Consider the following 20,453-nt stretch of genomic DNA (forward strand, 5'->3'; position numbering starts at 1 on the left):
AAAAAAAAAAAAAAAAAAAAAGGAAATGTTTCCATCAGTTCACAGTGAACATTATCTGAATTCAGTTCAGGCGAAGAATATCTTAAAAAACTAGATAAAGGAAATGAAGGCATGAGCAACATGTTATTTGTAGGAATGACATACATTATCTCCTTGGCAACTGCAGGGTGGCATGCAATTTGGCAATCTATGTTGTGTCATCTTGGATGCCTGGAAGTCACTGTTTCCTATGGAAACAAAGGAAAGAACAACATGAGAAAAAGAGTTCTGATTTTAGTATGCTGAGAAAGTATTTTAAAACCGAGGGGCCAGCAGCCTTTCACAACAGGACCAGAACTCAAAATGGCATTAAATTTTCATTTATTAATTCCACAGTGCTTTAGAATATGGATGAGATCCAAATTTGCTTGGGCCCTGCTGAGCTTTTTATTCATGCTTTGTGGTCAAATGATGACTCCAGACATTTGTGTGGAACTTTCAATGCCCTGGGGTGTAGTAGGTCTTTCAGAAACATTAGGACATCAGCTTATGCACGTTCATTTGTTTACTCATTCAACAAATATTTGTCTAGTGTCTAATTTGTGCCAGGCATTGTGTTGGGTATTGAGGCTACATAGACCCTTTGCCTTATGTCTTCTCATCATCTTGTCACATCCATGGGATATTGTGGTAGTTCTTTATTTGAAGTGAATCAATAATTTAGAAAACATTCATTTAGCCCCGGCCTGGAGAGCCTATTATATTGGAGCCAAGGGATAGCAGAAATGAACCACATGGCTGCGTGATATTTGATGGGGCACAGAACAGTTCTCATCATGGCTTTTCTTTGGTCAGTGACTTTGGTGAATTTTCCTAGGTACAGTCAGCTTGTTTTCATCGCCAGCTTCCAAGTGAATGGCTCCAAAATATTTATGATAGCGACTCATGCTCAATATAATTTCATTTGGTAGGTAATTTGATGAAAATGAATGCCTTTTTCTTTTTTCTTTTTTTTTTTTTTTTTTGTGGTACGAGGAAGTGCCCAACTATTTTCCAGAGTGGCTGCACCAGTTAATGTTCTCACCAGGCATGCACAAGTGCTCCATTGCTCTGCGTCCTCACTGGCATTTGCTGTTGTCCCTTCATTTTGGCCATTCTGATAGGTGATATCTCTTTGTCATTTTGGCAGGCGGACTCTCAACCACTGCGCCACCAGGGAAGCCCCGAAAATGAATGTCTTAAGTGAAGGAAATTCAGACTGCAATACAGCTGGCTAGAGTCTAAAAGTTTCCACCTTGATGAAATTCAAAGAAGTATCAACATTATAGGATGCTACAAAGGCAGCCCACATGGTTGCAGTGGGACCGCTTGATCACAGTAGGAGAATGAAACGGCTGGTGAGGTGAGATTAAAGCATGACCTCGGTGTTGCTAGTGTTACCAATGGGCTCCTGGGAATTCTTCCACAGTAGTGCTGGAGATAAGGACTTGAGATTCACTGTGGAATAGAAACCTGGATTCAAGAGTCAGTTCTTTCCAAGGATGATCTTGCCTTTCTTTAATCTGTTTAGTGTCTCCAATGCATGGCCTTTCCTGCTTATTCTACATCCACTCCCAACCTCGTCGCAGCAGAAGCTGAGGCATTTATCCACGTTTCTGAGACCTACGAAAGAATGACTGTGAAATAGACAGTTAATATCCACCAAAGAGCCTCACAAAAAAGCCTTCTAGACTGACTATTCTAAATAGTGATTTCAGGTGTTCTAGCTCTGAGGAGTCAAAGCCATATGGCTGATTTTATAATTTCAGTATTAAAATTAACGACCAGATTTCACTTCCTGGATTTTTCCTCCCTAGGGTCTTATTTTACTATGTCCTCTCTAAGAGCAATATTTTAGCTTAGAATTTTCTTGGGTTTGTGGATATACTCATGGAAGATTTAAATAGCATTGCAGCTGTACAGAAAAGCTGTTCTAGTGTGTGCTTTGAAAATCAGCTTTTCAATAACTGATAGCTTTAGAACTGTGATTGAGAGGAAAAATCCAGTCCTTGTTAAACAAGCTATTTCAGCCACTGGCTCTGTGTTTCAAGCAGTTTGAAGGAAGAGTGGCTTACAACCTCATCACTTTGCTCCCAGAGAGGCAGATTGGTGCCCATGAGCCTCATGCATTTCCTGTGTGGCAGCAGAGGGCACAAAGAAGGTGGGCCTAGATCCGGGAGGTGACTCTCTTTTGCTCCATAACGATCACTCAGCCATACTTTTAAACAGGCAAATGCATGAAATGGGAGAGGAAAGACATTTAATTCTGGTTATCAGTTAATATTCCAGGGTTGACTCATTAAACAGTCCATTAACTACTGTAGTGGCCCAGGAAGTATAATCTGGATAGAATAAATGACTGTCATCTGGTTTTCAAGTGGATTTAAATGGGCTGCTTTTAGCTATATAGCTTTGCCAACTACTTATCTCTAGGGACACATTGTGTGAGACTCATTTTTGCTGTTTTGACTGTATAGGAGTGAATGATTTTGTTGTTGATTTATTTCAATACAGTTTACTCATCACTTATTTAAATATCATTTAGTCATTGGACTTATTTTGATTGAATGCTTCTTAGTTTGTGGTACTGTGCTGGTCAGTGGGGAGAGGAAACTGGTAAGGCAGTGCTGCAGCCCTAAAGAAACTCACAGTTGGGAGGGGCACTCACGCAGCGTGCTGGATGCTAGGCTAGGGAGAAGCATAGGATACTGTGTGAAGATGTCACAGTCCAGATTAGTGTCTCTGTGGTGGGAGATTCTGATGAGGGTGGAGGGGCTGTCAGGTTAAACTTCTCAGAGGAAGCGGTGGCTAAGTACTATCTCAGAAAACACAAAAGAGAGGCAAAGGTGATAGAGGAAAGGGAGAGGAGGATGTGACAAGACCCTGAAGCAAGACAATACAGCTCATCCTTGTAGAACTAAATGAAGACATCCTGGCTAGAGCCCAGGTGTTTTAATTGGGTTTCCCCCAAAGCAGACTTTGTTGCAAGGATTTGTGTGCAAGCAATTTATATTTGAACTGATCCCAAGATCACTGTGAGGAAGGTGAGATGGCAAGGAAGACAATCCAATAAAGTGTTACTAATGGGCAGGTTTACCACTGCGTGCTCATCGCGCCAGAGGCTCTCCCAGAATACGTGTGGAACCCACCTCAGAATTGTCCCGTTGGGTGGCAGAGAAGTTGAGGTACTTATTTATTAACTCTTATCTCTTGTTGATTAGGTTTATTCAGGAGATGTTAACTTTCTTCTACTTCTGGTCAAACCCTCTTTCCCATTCCAGTCAAGCTCCTGTAGACAGAGCTCCCCTTAGGGGAGAAAAAGCTGGTAAGACACAGCCTGTCTGGAGTGATGTCTGGGTAAACCATATGAATACAGACCAGGCACTCATAGCATATGCTACACTAGGGTACCCAGAGTGGTTAAAAGGGGGGTTTGGGAGTAAAGGGGAGATGTAGACAGGATCCAAGTCATATAGAATGTTACATCATGTAGGTGTGTGTGTGTTTAGAAAAACAATAGCATGCCAGCTGAAAGACTTTAAACAAGGAAGTGGCATTATTGATGTTACATTGTGTAAATATTATTTTACACATAATAGAAGAGAGAGTAGAGAGAGGGAATGTTCATAAGGATATGAGATCTGAGAACTTTAATAGCCTCTGAGTAGCTAAGTGAGATTATGCTGAATGCCTTTCCATGGCTTTGAAGAAAAATAGGAAGATTGGAAAAATACTGAGGAAGCTGGATGGAAAAGAATAAGGCAGAAGGAGGCAAGAATCATTGAAGTTTTGTGACTTGCAAAGCTAACTGGAGCATGTGCTAGTCTCTAAGATCTAGCATGTTTGTTTGGATAAATGTATTGGGTTCATTGGATATGAATAAATTTGTACGTAGATTTGACTTTGGTCAAAAGGGTTCCTTAAGGTTAAGAATTTGGGGCTTTCCCTCCACCTTTTTTTTTAAATTAATCTATTTATTTATTTATTTTTGGCTGTGTTGGGTCTTTGTTGCTGCGCGCGGGCTTTCTCTAGCTGTGGCGAGCAGGGGCTACTCTGCCTTGTGGTGTGCAGGCTTCTCATTGCGGTGGCTTCTCTTGTTGTGGAGCATGGGCTCTAGGCGCACGGGGCTAAGTAGTGGTGGCTCACGGGCTTAGTTGCTCTGCAGCATGTGGGATCATCCCGGACCAGGGATCAAACCTGTGGCCCCTGCAATGGCAGGCGGATTCTTAACCACTGCGCCACCAGGGAAGCCTTCCCCTACTTTTGTATCACCAGAGCCCAGAACAGTGCCTGACATACAAATAGGCACTCAATAAATATGTGTTGACTAATGGAATGAATGAATGAATGAATGAATGAATTAATTAAAAGTTTGTTATGCCCCTCTTACATGTCTTGCTGGAGATATGGGTCTTCAGGTTGGAGAAAAATTTGGGAAGCAGACATTGATTTTATGATATTGATATAAAGATGGTAATCTGAGCCACTGGACAGGTTTATTTATTTACCTGAAGACTGAAAAAACTGAGATGTCTGAGAGTTGAACCCTGTGGAAAGGTGACAATTTAGGATTGGGTAGAAGAAGAGCATTCTACACTGGAGACTGAGAAGGGTAAGGGGAACATACCTAGATTATGGAATTTATAGGACCAATTTAAAGAAGGAAGAAATGATAAGCAGTGTTAGATGCTGCCAAGACAGCATATAAGACGCAGATTTTAAAAAGTGTCTACTGGATTAATCCACAAAGAGTTCCAAGGGAAAGATGGGAAGGGAAATAAAATAACAATGGGTTGAAGAGTAAATGACAGGTGAAGAAGTGGAAACATTAAGTGTAGACAATTTTTCCCTAAACTGGCAGTGATAGAAAGAGTGGTAGCTGGAAGGGGTCAAAGGTTAAGGAGTTGTGGGACTTGATATTTTCATTTCCTTCTTTGTAATATGAGAAAAGTTTTGGTATGTTATATGTTGAGAAAGTGCAAATATTTTTTAAATTGCTAATATGATTAAGTAGAACAATAGCCACAGGATTGTTGATTTTATGCTCTCTTCAAATATCCATCAGCCTAGAAGGAAACCTCTTAAATGGGAATCCTCAATTATCTCTTCCTACAGTTGGCAGATTTGGGCAAGTTGGGTTTTAGCTAGTTCTTAGCATTGCTGCAAGGAGTGGAGCTAATTATTTTCACCTAGGAATAGAAAGTAAGATGAATTTTGAAGAGAGCACAAAATGTAAGCTTCCCACACATTCCCAGCATTTTCTGAGGTGGATAGTTACAGTATTAATTTAACACTTAGTTCTGTTGAAAAAGTACAGTGAATATCTGAGTATAGAAATAATGGAAACTTCTATTATAATATTTTATTTCACAGTGACTATCTACATTTTTGTTTTAGACTATGGATAACAATATCAAAATAATATTGAACAAGTATTGATCACTTACTGTGCTTCAGGTAGGGTGTTAAGCACTTTATGAATACTAATTCATCAATAACTCAGTAGTTATCATTATTATCCTCATTTTACCCAGGAGAAATACGTAGCACAGAGAGGCTAAATAACTTCCCCAAGACCACACAGCTAGGATTTAGCAGAGGCCAAAGCTTGAATCTACCTGATTTTAGAACCTATGGTTCTGACATTGGTTTTTAACTATCAGTATACTGCCAATAAGGATGAAAATGAAGATAGATATTTGGTAGCTTTTGGTTTTAGGATTCATTTTATTGGTGTCTATAGAGGGCACATTTCTCTTCCTGCCTACCAGATACTTGTGTCTTAGTTTCTGGCCTGCTTGGCTGAAGTGGTTACATTGGTGATATACATTAATGTGCTGATGAGCCGTTTGCCATAAATTGCAACTCAGCTACTGGTTTAATTCCTGCTAAATTTGCAATCTGCCTTTACTGAAGTGCAAAATTTCCTTTCTCGTCATAAAGTGGTAGAACATGCAAAAGAGTCTAATACCTTATTTTCTAGCTCAAGTAAAATTATCTAGGCTCAGAGAGAGTTTTAAAATTTTCACTTTGGAGGAACAGCTGTTTCAGCATGAGAGCCTTATTAAATGTCGAATGGTTTTGCTAATGCCTCGTTGGAAACTACAGCTGACAGCATGACACTTACTCCTCAGGACAAGTCAAATTATTTCCTGGAGAAAATCAAAATGGCTTCAGCTGTTTAGGGGGTTGTCTGTTTGACAACTGGTGTGGTAGAATATCAATTTCTTCTGCTGACTTAATATGTTGTTTTACTATGGATGGAGATTTGTAATGAATTGTGTTAACAGGATAATTCAACATATGCTTTATGACCAATTGACTGTGCTTCCACTTGTAAAGACTAGGGAACGGGATTGATTTTTAAGATATAAGAGCATGCACAATCGGTGCTTAATGAGTACTTTTCTGCTACATACACTTGTGTACACACATTAACTTTATACATAATTGGGCGCATGCGTTGCTGAACTTCATTAACTTTAATTATTTGTAGATACTTACATGTTTGAAGAATCATTTTCAAGTCAGAAACTAGAGCTAGTGCTTATGTTGATATCTTCCCTGGGTTACAATTAAAGTTGAAATTGCAGTTTCCTATGCATGGTGGGGGAGTGTTTTAGTTTTTCCATATATTTGAGTAGTAATTTTGTAAACATCTTTTGAAAATTCTGTATTCAAACGTAAAGGGAAGTCTGCGGAAGGAAGTTGGGGCACAGCTTCCCTCTTGTAGAAAAACTTCATAAAAATGTGTTTGTCATATAGAAGATGCATATTTCGAGTGGTGATGCTGGTTCATTTTTCAAACAACCTGAAGAGAAGTTTTCTTCAATTAAAAAAGAAACTTTGCACAGCTAGATTCCATTTGTGGTTAAGATAAAATTTTCTGTAAAATAAATCATCTAAATGTGGACCTATTTATAAATATTTATTTAGGCCTGAATGTAGAAGTTATATGGGATACAAAGTCATATCCATAAGCACATTATGACAACTAAGCACCAAAGAAATTGAACGAATATCAAGAAAAACAGGCGCAAGAACAGTTCATAAAAACTCTACAATTTTTACAGATACTGGAAAGGAAGGGTTAATCAGAGGAAGATTTTTCATGGGATAATGTGGATCAAACAGTAGTACAGTATTTACCTTATAATAGAAACTAAATAAATGTAACTAAAATCCAAATCTGAAAAACCAAGCTGTTCATAAATGTCACTTAATCTGGTTTGGGTTGTGTGGACATTTTTCAGGTAAATTCTTTTTTGCTTTCTTTGACTCCCATTAGTGTAGCTTTTTAACATAGCAAATTAACATATTTGCTGTCGTAAGGAGCTTCCTGAAATGGCTAAAATTGTTAGTTTGGGATGCAAATCATGACTCGAACCCATTTTAACTGTCTGACCTTAGGAGAAGTACCAAACTTTCTTAGGCTTCAGTGTCCTCATTGGAAAAATGAGAATATTAATACTATTTCCTGGGTGGTTGTAGATGATGTGTGAGGTTATTTGTGAAAACCATGTAGTGTAGTGCTTGGTCCATAGTAAGTGCTCAATGCATTGTAGAGCTATTGATAAAGATTCAAGATTTCTGTCTGGCAAGTGCTAATATCAGACGTTAGTTATTTAGAGTAGCCCCTGAATGGGAAGCATTGCCTTAACAGTCTATTTCAAAAAAATGTAAAAGAAAAGGAAGATTTTAGAACATCCTCAAGGTATCTCAAATTTTAATTGACAAGGGAAGTTATTGGTCTTCTTTATCCTTGTACCACTGAGGGAAATCTTTGAAAATTGTTCCCCTACCACCAGGCACTTTGTTCCCTTTCCCCACAGTCCCTCTTCCCTCTTACTTATCCCTGAATTTCAGCTATGTGTCACTTTCACAAAGAGCCTCTCCCAGCAATCAGGCTATGCCATGTACTTCCTAATTTAAAAAAAGTTTCCTTGCTAGCCTTTATCGCTTGTTATAACGTTTTAATAATTCCTGGAAGAAATTGCAAGGCCTATACTTTTTCACCTCTGTATTCCCAGTTTCAACAAAGTAATTTGAAAAATTGGACACTCAATACATATTGTTGAATGAATGAATGAATTGCGTAAATCGTTAGCTTTAATAAGTCCTTCATTGCTTTTGAGCTTAAACGTGGGTCTTCTATTACTCACTCACAGCAAGAGATGAAGCATGGGACTTGAGCCTTTTTTCCTAAAAATAAATCTATTAAAGCTATCATGAATGTTTAGATTCAGTAGGTAAACATTATCTAATATTTCAAAGAAATTCAGCCCCCTTTAGGTAAGATTCATAGCTCATCAAAGACTTCCTTACACAGCACAGCTATGATTTTACAAAATGACTTGGATGATAATTCTTGAGCATTGGAATTTTCCCCCCAAGCAGAAGTATAATGAAGATTTGGCCTTGATAAATTATTCCTTTTTAGACGTTGCCCCTGTTGCCTTTGCTGATGCAGATAAAATTATGACTCAGACTACTTGCTATGCCAGCCTCCTATAGGGTTGGCAGGGATCTGAATTTTTCTGGATGGCTATTTATTATAGCACAGTTTCATTATGATCAAGTCATATCAAGTCTATATTAAGAAAAAAAACATTGTCCAAATGTTTTCTAAGTTCAACCATAATTTTCTGAATATTTTAAGGCTGAAACAAATCATCTCCATAGGATGATTGCTTTAAAAAATGAATTTATTTGGACACCCAAGTTAGGAATTCAAAAATGTAGTAAGATTTCTTTTGCAATATTTTATCAGATATCTACTTATATTACCCCTACTTTTAAGGATTTAAAAAACATTCTTAATATAAAATGTGAACAGACATTATAAATTGTTATTAATGACATTTTTCTAATATTTAAACAAATGCATGCTCTGAAATCCACAACACATGTACACACACTGTGATGTAAAAGTCATAATCTGCAAGGGAGGCAAAAATATTTAGGGAAAAAATATTGGGTAGTTAAAGAAGGATCTGGAGCTAAGTCCAAATTAGAAGGTTAAATGAAAATCCCAGTTAACTGAAGTCCTCTGATTTGGGTGAAGGAAAGCTGAAAGGAGCTCAAGAGGTATCCTGGGAGAACTCATATGCAGGCAACTTGGACAGTTTAGAAAGATGATGTAGATGCCCCCTGGTGGATATATGGAAGTGTTTTCATTCACCAAGGACAAGTAAAAATTTTACAAAGAAATCAATGCTTAATTCCTGTCAAAAACATCTCAATTTCTCTACGTGTCTATTATCTTAACTCTACCTAGGATTTGGGGTTATCAGAAAAGGATACTGGAGAAGAGAGAACAGACTAGAAACAAAGAAAATATCTGAGAAGAGAAAGCTGCAAGTTTGTTTAGGTTTTATTTTTTTCCTATGAGAGGGTTAACATTCACTATTTTAAAATCTTAAGATAATTGTGTCTTAAGTTTAAATTTATTAAAGTTAGATGATTGTCTTAGTCTCCTCAGGCTGCCTTAGTCAAATTACATAGATTGGATGGCTTAAATAACAGAAATGTATTTTCTCATAGTTCTAAGGGCTAGAAAATCCAAGATCAGGGTTCTGGCAGGTTTGGTTTCTGGTGAGAGCTCTCTTTCTGGCTTGCAGACTGCTGCCTTCTTGCTGTGTCCTCATATGACACAGAGAAAAAACTCTCTGGCGTCTCTTCCTCTGTTATAAGGACACTAGTTCTATCTAATCAGGGCTCTGTTCTTATGACCTCGTTTAATCACACTTCCTTAAAGATCTTATCTCCAGTATAGTACCCCCCCTCAAAAGGGGACACAATTCAGTCCATAGCAATAATTAAAACCTCTTAATGTTTTTTTAACCTTCTTTGACATTTGTTGCCTTGTACTATCCCCAGTCTGGTGTCCTTCATTGTCCCATTTCCTACTTCCAATTTAAATGTGGAAGAAAGTCCTTTTGGCTACTGTAATTGAACTGAGAGATAAAGTAAAAAGAGTGCCAGACCAATAATGCCAGACCAATATGTCCACAGATACAATTCTTTTTAACATTCCATTACATTTAGAAAGTGGGCCAGCCAAACTGAGTTGCTGAAGTTCTAATTGTGAACCAGTGTTCTGTGTATGTCTTTTCATAGCATCTTGAGGTGTGAATATCATCCTGTAGGTTGGATTACAACAGTTCCTCTGGTCTTTGCTGTTTCCCTGATTACCAGTTTCTAGACTTCACTGATAGGTGGAAAGTTCCGGAAAGAGATCAGTGATGTGATACGTTAATACAATGAGATGCCTTTTTTAGACAACCCACATCTTTTCTGGACATTGAAATACCTGTGGCTGTAGGTTATTTCCTACATGTAGCTTTGACATATGGTTGTGGCAGCTGGGTAGTTAAAAGCATGTGAGCTGGGTGCCGGGTGCAGAAGAACCGCTCAGTTAAAATTAACCATTGTTGTTGCTGTTGCTTTTTTCCTAGATGAGCTTTTTATGTTTGTCTCACACCATCAGTTATAGGATTTACTCTAGTGTTAATCCTTACCTTTACAATGTCTAAAATGTATTTTAATTTTGTTAATTGAATTTTATATTGCCTTGTGTTTATTCTTATTTTAGCCAGCAACATTCTTTTCATGGCTGACTTCACCACATGGCTGACTTCACTGTCCTTTGCTTCAGTGGTCCTCTACCTTTCTGATTATTCAAAACGGTGGCCTTATTTTTATAGAAATGTAGAAAAAATATTCTAAAATCTTGTCTATAATGATTTGTTCATGAGTGACATACTTTTTTATTTTGGAGGAAGGATCTTGTTACCTGCCTCTGGATTATTTCTATATAATGTTCTTTTGATGCCTATTATGTACTAAGCACCTTACAGGCGTTATCTTATTTATTCCTTATGAGGAGCTACCGTTATTACTCCTGTTTTAACAAGGACTTTGAGGTTTCAAGAGGTCAACCAACGTGTCAAATATCCCACAGCTAGTAAATGGCAAATTCAGTATTCGAGTCCAAGTCTGTCTGATTTGACGGTCCACAATCCTAACTATTTAGCCAATGTTTCCCAACTTCTGATTCCTGATGACTGGCAGTAGCATAACTAATAATTAAGACTTCCTCCAAAAAGGCCCTGAGACTGATCCCAGGTTATTCTTATAAACACTTGGTGTGACTGTAATGCTACTTATTGAGCGAGAGAAGATTCATCCAGCTCAGTGTTTGCATTTGGAGAAAGTGAGTGGAGTGTGCTTTGCCCTCTACCCTCTCCAGTGTTATGTTGGTAGCGTTGGTGAACATAGCTCCTGGAGCATTTCCAGGTAGCATTCTGGTCAAGTCCAAGTCTGCTTGATCAAGCTGAGAACTTCTGCTCTGACTGGTGAAGTCTCCGGCAAACAAATTTCCTCTCCTAGAGCCATGTATTTATACAAAGCCTTGGCAAATAAAAAGAAGCCCTAGGAATTACTATGAAGCAAAACTAACTATAGAATCGCATATCTTCAAGAAACCCTACTGTTTTAAACTTTCAACTTCTAAATATGTAAAGACAAAATGAATGCATTCTGTAAGACATTGTTCTCTGGTAATTCCAAATTGAACACATAAATTTCTTATCCCAGTGCCAGATAGTGAAAGTAATATTTCTATAGCTTATGGAAATCCAAATGTTGAATTAAATGCTAACATTGGGAGGAAATGAAATACAGTAAATAGAGAACTCGGCGTTTTCATTTCTACATTTTGTTGTTCAGTGTGTAACAATTGATGAAATATTTAGCATGTTTATTTGTAGGGGACGTTTTTCATTTCTATGTGGTAGCGTCTTTTAAAAACACTACTGATGGTCCTCTGTAAATCATTACCTTGGGGTTTAATTCCAGATGCTCTACCATAGTTGTTTATTTCCTTATTAAATAAGATGTGTGGCTAACCCCTGAAGCCCTGTCAGAACAGCCTTGAATAAATGTCTTTACATTATTGGATTTTTTTTTTGGTATGTAAATCATTGATATTCTAGAAGATAAACCTGTTCATTATTAGCCTTGTTTGTTTTTAATTTAGAAGGGTGAAATTACATTTTATTAAACTTCATTAGCTTCTCAAGCAAGCAATATGAATGTAGCTTGCATTCTGCAAACCTCGTCATAGTCAATTTATCTCATTGCTGCTAGAGTAATTAGTTGAGTTGAGTTTTCTCTTTGCAGTTGATAAGACTTCTTTAGAAATCGTGTCAGATCACAGTCACGATTGACGAATTACTTGGATTTGCTCCTGTTTGCCTGTTGCTCCTTTAATTTGTTGTTAATGTTTGAATCTATCACCTCGCATCTCTATCCTACCAGTTTCCCTTGCATCTGCCTATTGTGACTAATGACAAAATGATTTCAAACTAAATCATCTTTTAAAATTCAAATTAAGCTTAGGTGCTTTTCTTGTTTGGAACCACTGTGTGTCTGCTGAATACTGATGGAGCCACTGTACACTCTGTGTGAAACATAACATCGCTCTGACTGTCGCATTAGTTGTTCCAAAACTTGAAGGCTGTGTGAATATTATTCCCAGTGAGTCCCGTGCCAGGTAGCTCAGCAGATTTTTCAATCCTTTCATAGTTTGTCATCATGGAAAATGACAACTACTTTTTACATAGTAGACCTTGAGACATCAGTGTAAAATAACTTGAGTATCATTTGGCTGCCTGGCAGGGAACAAAGATTTAAGCCTCAAATCAGTCTAATTCTCTTTTCCATATATAGGTTATGATATTTAGAGTGTTGAGACTTCTTAGGCATTCTTAGTCAGCCTTGGGATTGAGTCAGAATAACTTATATAATTTAGGTACTACCTGCAATATTCTAGAAATATGCCCATAAACAAAGAAATAGTAATCTGAAGGTCAGATAGAAAGTTTCTGACACTTTCTCTTTAATTTGAAAAAAGAATCTTGACTCTGTATTATATCCATTTCAGTGAAATTTATTTAAAAATGAAGTAGGTGCCTGCTGTGTGCATTAGCCTGCGATGATAAATAAGATAGTTTTACACTCTAGAAGTTCACTAATACTTTAAAACTGGGAATAAAAAGATTTGACCTTTGTTTTCAGATGTTAGTCCTAGTGGCACACTTCATACTGCTCCCTCCATTTTCATAAAGTCTGGTGCTTCATGGATTCTTTTTTCTGGCCACCTTAGACTGATCCTCTCTCTTTGACTTGGGATCACTGCTTTCTCCAGACATATTCTTCAAGTCTATGCGTACATTTCTTTGATACTTATAACTTGCGTAGCAGTGGATGTTGTCAGAATATAATTTTCAAACCATCAAAAACGTGAGTCATGCAAATATGGAATGAACCTGTATCAAAGTTTTATCTAACTCATTAATTAAGGAGTAATTAAATAGTAAAACTGGTTCAAAATCTTTTTTGAGAAATGCCTATAAGTAGCCATTAAATTTTTTTCAAAAAAGGATACTAGAATGAGATTACCAGATTAGATACAGAAGTAGTTAATATCCTTCAGGGCATCAAAACCATAACCTTTGGGGCTCTTTTCTACTGAACAGGAATCTATAAGTTAATATGCAACTTCACAGTGTTTGGGGTCAAATCCAATATTAAACAGCAAACTCAAACTCAAGTATCTTCCCCTAGAGACTTAATAATCCTTGGGTGGACTTTTTAAACAATACTCCATACTGACATTGCAGGGACATGCTGTACTCCTTTCTGATTTCCAAGTCTTGAATAATTTTTTAACATTATACTTGACTATTACAAATACTTGACTGACTCAAATATATAGGTGTAGTTTATCAAGTTCCTTAATGCCTCGTCCACATTTGTGCATCCAAAGGCTGTGCAACATGGCAGAGCACTCAGTAGGTCACTCACTCTGTGACTTTCATCTACCATAACACTTGTGCTGTTATTCTCCTCTACTGTAAAATGAGAAACTGGAGTAAGTTGATTGCTAGAATCCCTTCTAGCTTTAAAGTATGGCTATTCTTTAAGAATGGAATTATAAAGGGCAAAATATCTTGGTCCTTTAAAATAACATGGAATAAACAATAGGGTCCCCTAATGGTCTTTGATGAATTCTGGGCAGACTAGCTCTCTAATTATCCTAGAGTGTCTGAGAAACTTGCCCTGACAAGAGGTGTGGCAATAGCTCCTGTTAGGCCCTTGATTTAATTGGTCTATATACGTTGTCTAGTGCCACAATAATGCTGCATAACAAAACAACTACCAAAAAAAACATTTGTTTTCAAGTCTGAGTCAACTGGGAAGTTCTGTTGATCTTGATTAGGCTTGGCTCAGCAGTTCATCATTTCTGAGCTGGGACAAACACAGGTGTCTAGTGGTCAGCTATCTGTTGGGTGATGTAGGATAGCCTCACTAGGATGACTGGCTCTGCTCCAAAGGATCTCTCCAGCAGGCTAGCCCAAGCTTGTTCTTGTGGTCTTGGTGGCAGTGTTTTGAGAAAGAGTGGAAGCAAGCAAGGACTCATAAAGCTAAGACTCAGAAATAACTCACCCCCACTTCCACCACATCCAGTTGGCCAAAGAAAGTCATAGGAAGTCTGTGGGGAAACAGAGTCCATTTCTTGATGGGAGGAAAAGGGGAAATTCATTTTACAAGGGGCATTAATATGGGGAGGGAGGACAAATTGGTGCCATATTTATATTCAATCAGCCATATTAGAACATCATTCACAGTTGGGATTTCAGGATGTTCCAGAAGGATTCTGATCTGGAGGGAAGGAAGACGGGGTCCTCTAAGTGTTCTTGTGCTTCCTTCTGGGGTACAGTTAAGTCACTTAGAGTTAGTTTCATCTGTTAAGGTCTTACTTTTAAAATTCATTAGGCAGCATTGGAGCAGTCTTAGGGGGTAATTATTCCATATTACTGAGGCAGGGCCCTTCCGAGGACTTTACCAAATGCTACATGAATGTTGAGATTTTCCATTATGTCTGGTGGGAAAATGCACTATTCCTGGCTTGGTATGTGCTAGGTACCGTTTCTTCTAATCCTTTCAGGTGGTTCTTTTTGCCTTGGGGACTTACACTCAAAAATGGATCTGTGCTTAGCAAAATTCTCAGTGGGGACTCTTCAGATTTTTTGGACTTTTCTTTTCGGCATCAGCTTCTCTGGTACCTTTTCCTGTGAACTCCAGCCACCTTGATTTCCTCACCTTCTCAGCTTCATCTCCTCAATTTAGGTAGTCTGCCAGATCGTTCCTGGATTCTCCTTTCCCGCTCTACAGTATGCAAACTCAAGTTTTTTTCTTCTCTCTCAATGATTGTATCCTATGTTGTCTAATGTCCAATGTCTTCAAAAACAGTTGTTTTGCAAATGTTTTTAGTTTTTTTGTTATTTCGTGCAGGAGAGTAAATTCAGTCCCTGTTACTCCATTTTGGCCAGAAGTAGAAATCTCCAATTCTTAGAATTTAGTCTGAGGGAAAATACGAGTTTTCTAAAGATTATGGGCAACCCAACTTTTGGTGGAAGAGGGCAATATGCAAATATCAGACTATATTTGAAAATATATATTGCTCTCCTGCTTATCCAGTTGGTCCTTTATTACTCCCTTCCCTTCTCTTCTTGGTATATTTAGCATTTTGCCACAGTTTGACCCATCATTCTGTTTTACTTTTTGTATATTTTTTATTGTGTCACGTGTGGGTGTGCATTTTATCTTCCTAGTGGTATTGTAAACTCTTTAAATGTTGTGGATATACCTTATCCTTCTTTATATTTTTCACCATGTGTGTAACATTTTAGAATTAATTCTAATTAATTGATTATCCCTTTCTGTAAAGAGGGACTCAAAATCTGAGGATTAATTAGGTGTTTACAATGTGATTTGTAGAGGAAAAGTAGAGGGTAAATAATGGTACCTTTAACTTTTAGGTGGATGTCAATTTTGGTTTCACTTGTCTCCACCTAAATTGGCTGCCATATTTTCGACTACAATTTCTCATGAGTTCAGCTGCAAACTGTTTAGATGAATACTTCAGGCTGACATGAAGAATACGTTCTAAACCTCTCAGAACCTGCTTTGACTCTGCATGTTGTGAGGCTTTTTCTTCTTTCTCTACTCAGGGAACTTGAAGCCATAATTCACAAGTATATAAGATATGGATTGGACACTTTCAACCTGCTTGATAAGTGTAGTATTGAAAAAAGATTCTACTTGTAGGATAAACACTTCTCTGTAAGGGAGCTTACAGTTAATTGTATATAATATTATCCATAAAATGCCTTGCAGACTGGCTCCTTTTAATCACCCACTTGTGAGCTGTTCTTCCTCTCTCTCTCCTCTACTTCTCCATCTCCTCACCCACCATTTATTTCATAAAATGGTGGGGGAAGAGGGTAGAAAAAGTAATTACAATATACCCTTAATATAACTCAGAATAAACACAATTAAGGCGGAAAAATGGTTGCAAAATATCATAGTGTCTTCTAAAGACAGACATGATTATTTTGGGAATCATTTGAGCAATTACTTTCCTTCATTAGTATGGACAGTCTATAGTTGGCTATAAGGTTATTTATCATGCCTGTCAAAATATAAGAATTAATTTTAATACTGACCATCTGTATTCAAATGCAGTCTTGTTCTACAGATAAAATAATTTTATGGAAAATAGTGAATTCCATTTTGATTTAAACACTCTTTATTGGTAAATAGTTTGAACTCAGATATTTATGCAGTGATATGGTGATGCTGTTTATATGTATGATACAACATTTTATTTAAAAATGATTTTCCTTTTTTTCGGCTGTGCCACACGGCATGTGGGATCTTAGTTCCTGACCAGGGATTGAACCCACGCCCCCTGCATTGGAAGCATGGGGTCTTAACCACTGGACCGCCAGGGAAGTCCCCAAAATGATTTTCCTTTTTATTTGCATTACTAACTATGGTGAAAAACTAAAATGCATGAGGATTTCTAGACTTTATATAATAATGTCTATGTAAGATTATGAAAATAATTCCCATGGATTTGCAAATTAAAGCTTTTGGAGCTTCTGTCTTTTTTTAAGGAATGTTATACACATGTGGATGGTTATTATTGTTTTTATTCTGTGCCCAAAGTAGATATAGTTCTTCCTGTTTATAAAGCAAACATGTACAAAACTCACTGAAATGTATACAGCATATCAGAGAATATTATTTACAATAAAACTCAACAAAGAAGTTGTACAGCTATCATCATGAATTCTTAAAGTCAAATCAAGTATAACTCTAGCTTATAGTCCTAAAAGCCTAACCTTTCTATAGATTTAAATTCTAATAATTTATAAGAATGGATAATATTTTGAAATAGCAGATGTTTGATTCAGAGTTTCACATATATGTCCTTTTTTAGTTAGGTATTTTTAAGCTTTTACATCAAGTTGAGTGACTGTAGCATATTAATAAAGGTTTATTTTATGAAAACAGCTAATTTGTAACTATTTGACCCATTTAAATTTTGTATAACTCTACATAAAATTACACAGCCAATATAATTTTTAATATACCTTTTCAGAATTCAAATGCCAATCTGAACATGAGAAAAAGAGCCAATGCCTTGGTTCACTCTGAATCTGATGTTGGCAACAGAACTGAGGTGGGAAACCATTCGAGCAAGTCTTCCATGGTTGTTCAAGGATCTTCTGAAGCTACACCACAGTCTTACTTAGCTTCCAGTCCAAACCCATTCAGCCATGCGAATGCAGCTGAAACTATATCCGCCGCAAGAGCAATTCCACCTGCTTCTCCTTCTCCACCTAGTAGAACTGGGTACGTGCCCCACAAAGTTCCAGTTGGATCTGCTTCTACCCAGCATGTGTTTGGATCAAGACTGGAGCGAATTAAGACCACAGTTAATAGCATAGGGGCTTCTGGGAAGTTGTCAGCCACTACTGCTCCCTCGGCTCCACCACCTTCTGGATCTGGCACAAGTAAAATAGACAAATATGCCCGCATTCTCTTTCCAGTAACATTTGGGGCTTTTAATATGGTCTATTGGGTTGTTTACTTATCTAAGGACACTATGGAAAAATCAGAAAGTCTCATGTAATTTTGTTGCTATAATAGTTTCCTAAAAGATGATGAACTTCATGCACAATGTCTTTTTAAATGTTTTTAAAGATAAACAGTTGTTCTTCACTAAAATAAAAATTCCATGTAAGTTTTCCATTTAAAAAATTCAAACCAGTCATTGGGAGAGTTAATTAATTCCTCAGTGAAGGGAAAGTGAGCCATCTTTCATTTCAGAAAGATGATTTAAATAGAATCAATTCAACATTCAAATTAGACAGGATGCAGACCATCCTGGAAAGTTGGGACAAGAAAAATAGGGCTATTAGAGATCCATGGTGCATATTTATGCATTGAAATTTGAAAACAGACTATGACATTTTCTAATACACACTATGAATATCAACCAGCCACCCTAAATTTCCCAGTGGCACTGCCCTTAATCAGAATTATCGGATATGATATGCGGTGACCTTTGGAGATCCTCTTAGTATCTTCAAGAAAAGGACTTTCCCTGTTAAATGAGACATTTTTAAAAGGAAAATGGAACACAACAAATACTGACCAATAGAGTGAAACCTCTGCTGCAACAAAGACAGAGACCAGGGAAAATGTGTTCCCTGCATGTTGGCCAAACAGGACTTAACAGTTGACTTGAAAATTTGTGCTTTGAGCCAAAGTTTAACTTATTGTATGAATTCCTTTTGATAATAGTTCATTCAGTTATGTATTCTTTCAACATACAGTTACTCAGAGCCTACCACGTTCCAGGCACTATGCTAGACACTGTCTCTCTAGATAAGCTTATTCACCTTTACCTGCAATGTTAACTCAAATAGTAGAACAGTCAATGCATGCTAATGAACCATCAACTAGCAGCAGACACTGCATTCTTTAATGGAGGAAATTTATTTAGAGTCCGATGACATATTCAAAATATTTGTTTCTCCTATATTGATAGAGGATAACAAGCGTATTCTTCATATAGCCACTTTTGAGATTAGTACACATTAGCACAACTTCAGCAGTTGACTTCAGAGTATAATGAAAATGTGGTACAGATTGTTCTCTAAGTGAAAAGCACTGTGTACCTCAAAGTAGAAATCTGGGCACTGTAAGACCTTATAGATTACCTGTCTCAAATTTGATCGGAATCAGAATATAATTTGATCAGAATCACAGAATCATCAGAATTAGGAATCCAGTACAGGCTTTTTAGATGCTTTTTCCAACATAGATCTATATCAACTGGTGAAATGCTAAGCTTCTAGGGAGTTTTTGTGTCCATAGTTTTGTATTTCTGGGCAGTTCTGTGTTTATTTTGGAGGGGGGAGTTTTTGTATAGTTTCATAATGAAGGTGAGTATTTTAAAAGAACAGCAAAGGACTGGAGTAAAGAAAAAAAAAAATTATAGCCGGGGCATAGAATACTGCTGACTCTGTTATGCAATTTATCAGGATTTTCATGAGCTGAGTTTTCTTTTTCATTAGGTAGGCTTAACAACTTAATTGAATTTCTTGCAGCAGTCCTAGGCCACTAAATCTGGGTCTAGTGTTTTACTGTGTTACTTCCAAGATTTTTCTTCTGTACTTCTCTCTTCCTGATCTGGGGTATGTGAATGAATGTGTTCTGGATGTTTGGGGAACATTTTGATGGAAATGGCCACCTTGCAAACAGGATCTCTTTTTTTTTAGAAAAGAAATGATATTAATTAATCGGCATTAGTTTTTTAGTTGTTGCATTGCCTTGGAATGGTTGTATATGAGACCTGAAAAGTGTGCAAACGCCAAATATTAATTGTGGGTCATATCTGAGAATTCCTTCTTGGCTATGTCTCTAGGTATTTCTTAGAGTCATCAGTAATTTTAAGGCTGAAGAATACTTTAGAAATCATCCAATCCAAACCCCTCATTTACAAATTGATGCCAGTAATATGAAGCCCAGTAAAATTTGTATATATGTATATATTTAATAAAGAGTACTTATACAAAAAAGCTGATAATAAATTATTTCATGAATGTGAGTAGATTTCTAGCCTTGAGGACAATGTTTGAAATTGTGGTTGGAAGCTATGATTGTTTTTTATTCCAAGAAAATGACCTTATTTCTTTGGTAAGGAATATACTCCTTGCTTGTCTGTTAGCCTGTTCTTAAGAAATAGTTCATTGGCTTCCTTTTTTAAGAAGAAATTCTTCTCCTGTAAATTTTTACAGCTTTTTAAAGGGATAAAAATAAATGATTTTAGATTTGTAGATCAGTGATACAGGTGGATTCACAGTTTTTTCCTTACCTTTGTATTAGAAAAAGATTTTAAAATAAATCAGGTGGCCAAACAAAAAGAAAGGACAAAACTTAACCAGGGATTCTTAATTGGAAGAATAAATTGACCAGTATGTTTAATCATTCGTATGAAAAGAAATTATTTC

The 20,453-nt window shown here is 37.1% G+C and overlaps 1 protein-coding gene across 3 annotated transcripts in view; it reads left to right on the forward strand.

The window, feature by feature from the left end:
* Positions 1 to 20,021, forward strand: part of GABRA4 (gamma-aminobutyric acid type A receptor subunit alpha4) — a 66,666-nt gene extending 46,645 nt beyond the window's left edge. For 2 of the 3 annotated variants that reach the window (XM_007445555.1, XM_007445556.1), the window contains one exon: positions 17,534 to 18,067. In XM_007445555.1, the coding sequence (XP_007445617.1) occupies positions 17,534 to 18,067 (534 nt within the window). Of the gene's footprint in view, positions 1 to 17,533 lie in introns of all 3 variants that reach the window. The other variant, XM_007445554.1, reaches the window with a different exon arrangement.
* Positions 20,022 to 20,453: the final 432 nt, after the last annotated feature.

Source organism: Lipotes vexillifer, unplaced genomic scaffold, assembly GCF_000442215.2.
Source record: "Lipotes vexillifer unplaced genomic scaffold, Lipotes_vexillifer_v1.1 scaffold1043, whole genome shotgun sequence".
NCBI lineage: Eukaryota > Metazoa > Chordata > Mammalia > Artiodactyla > Lipotidae > Lipotes > Lipotes vexillifer.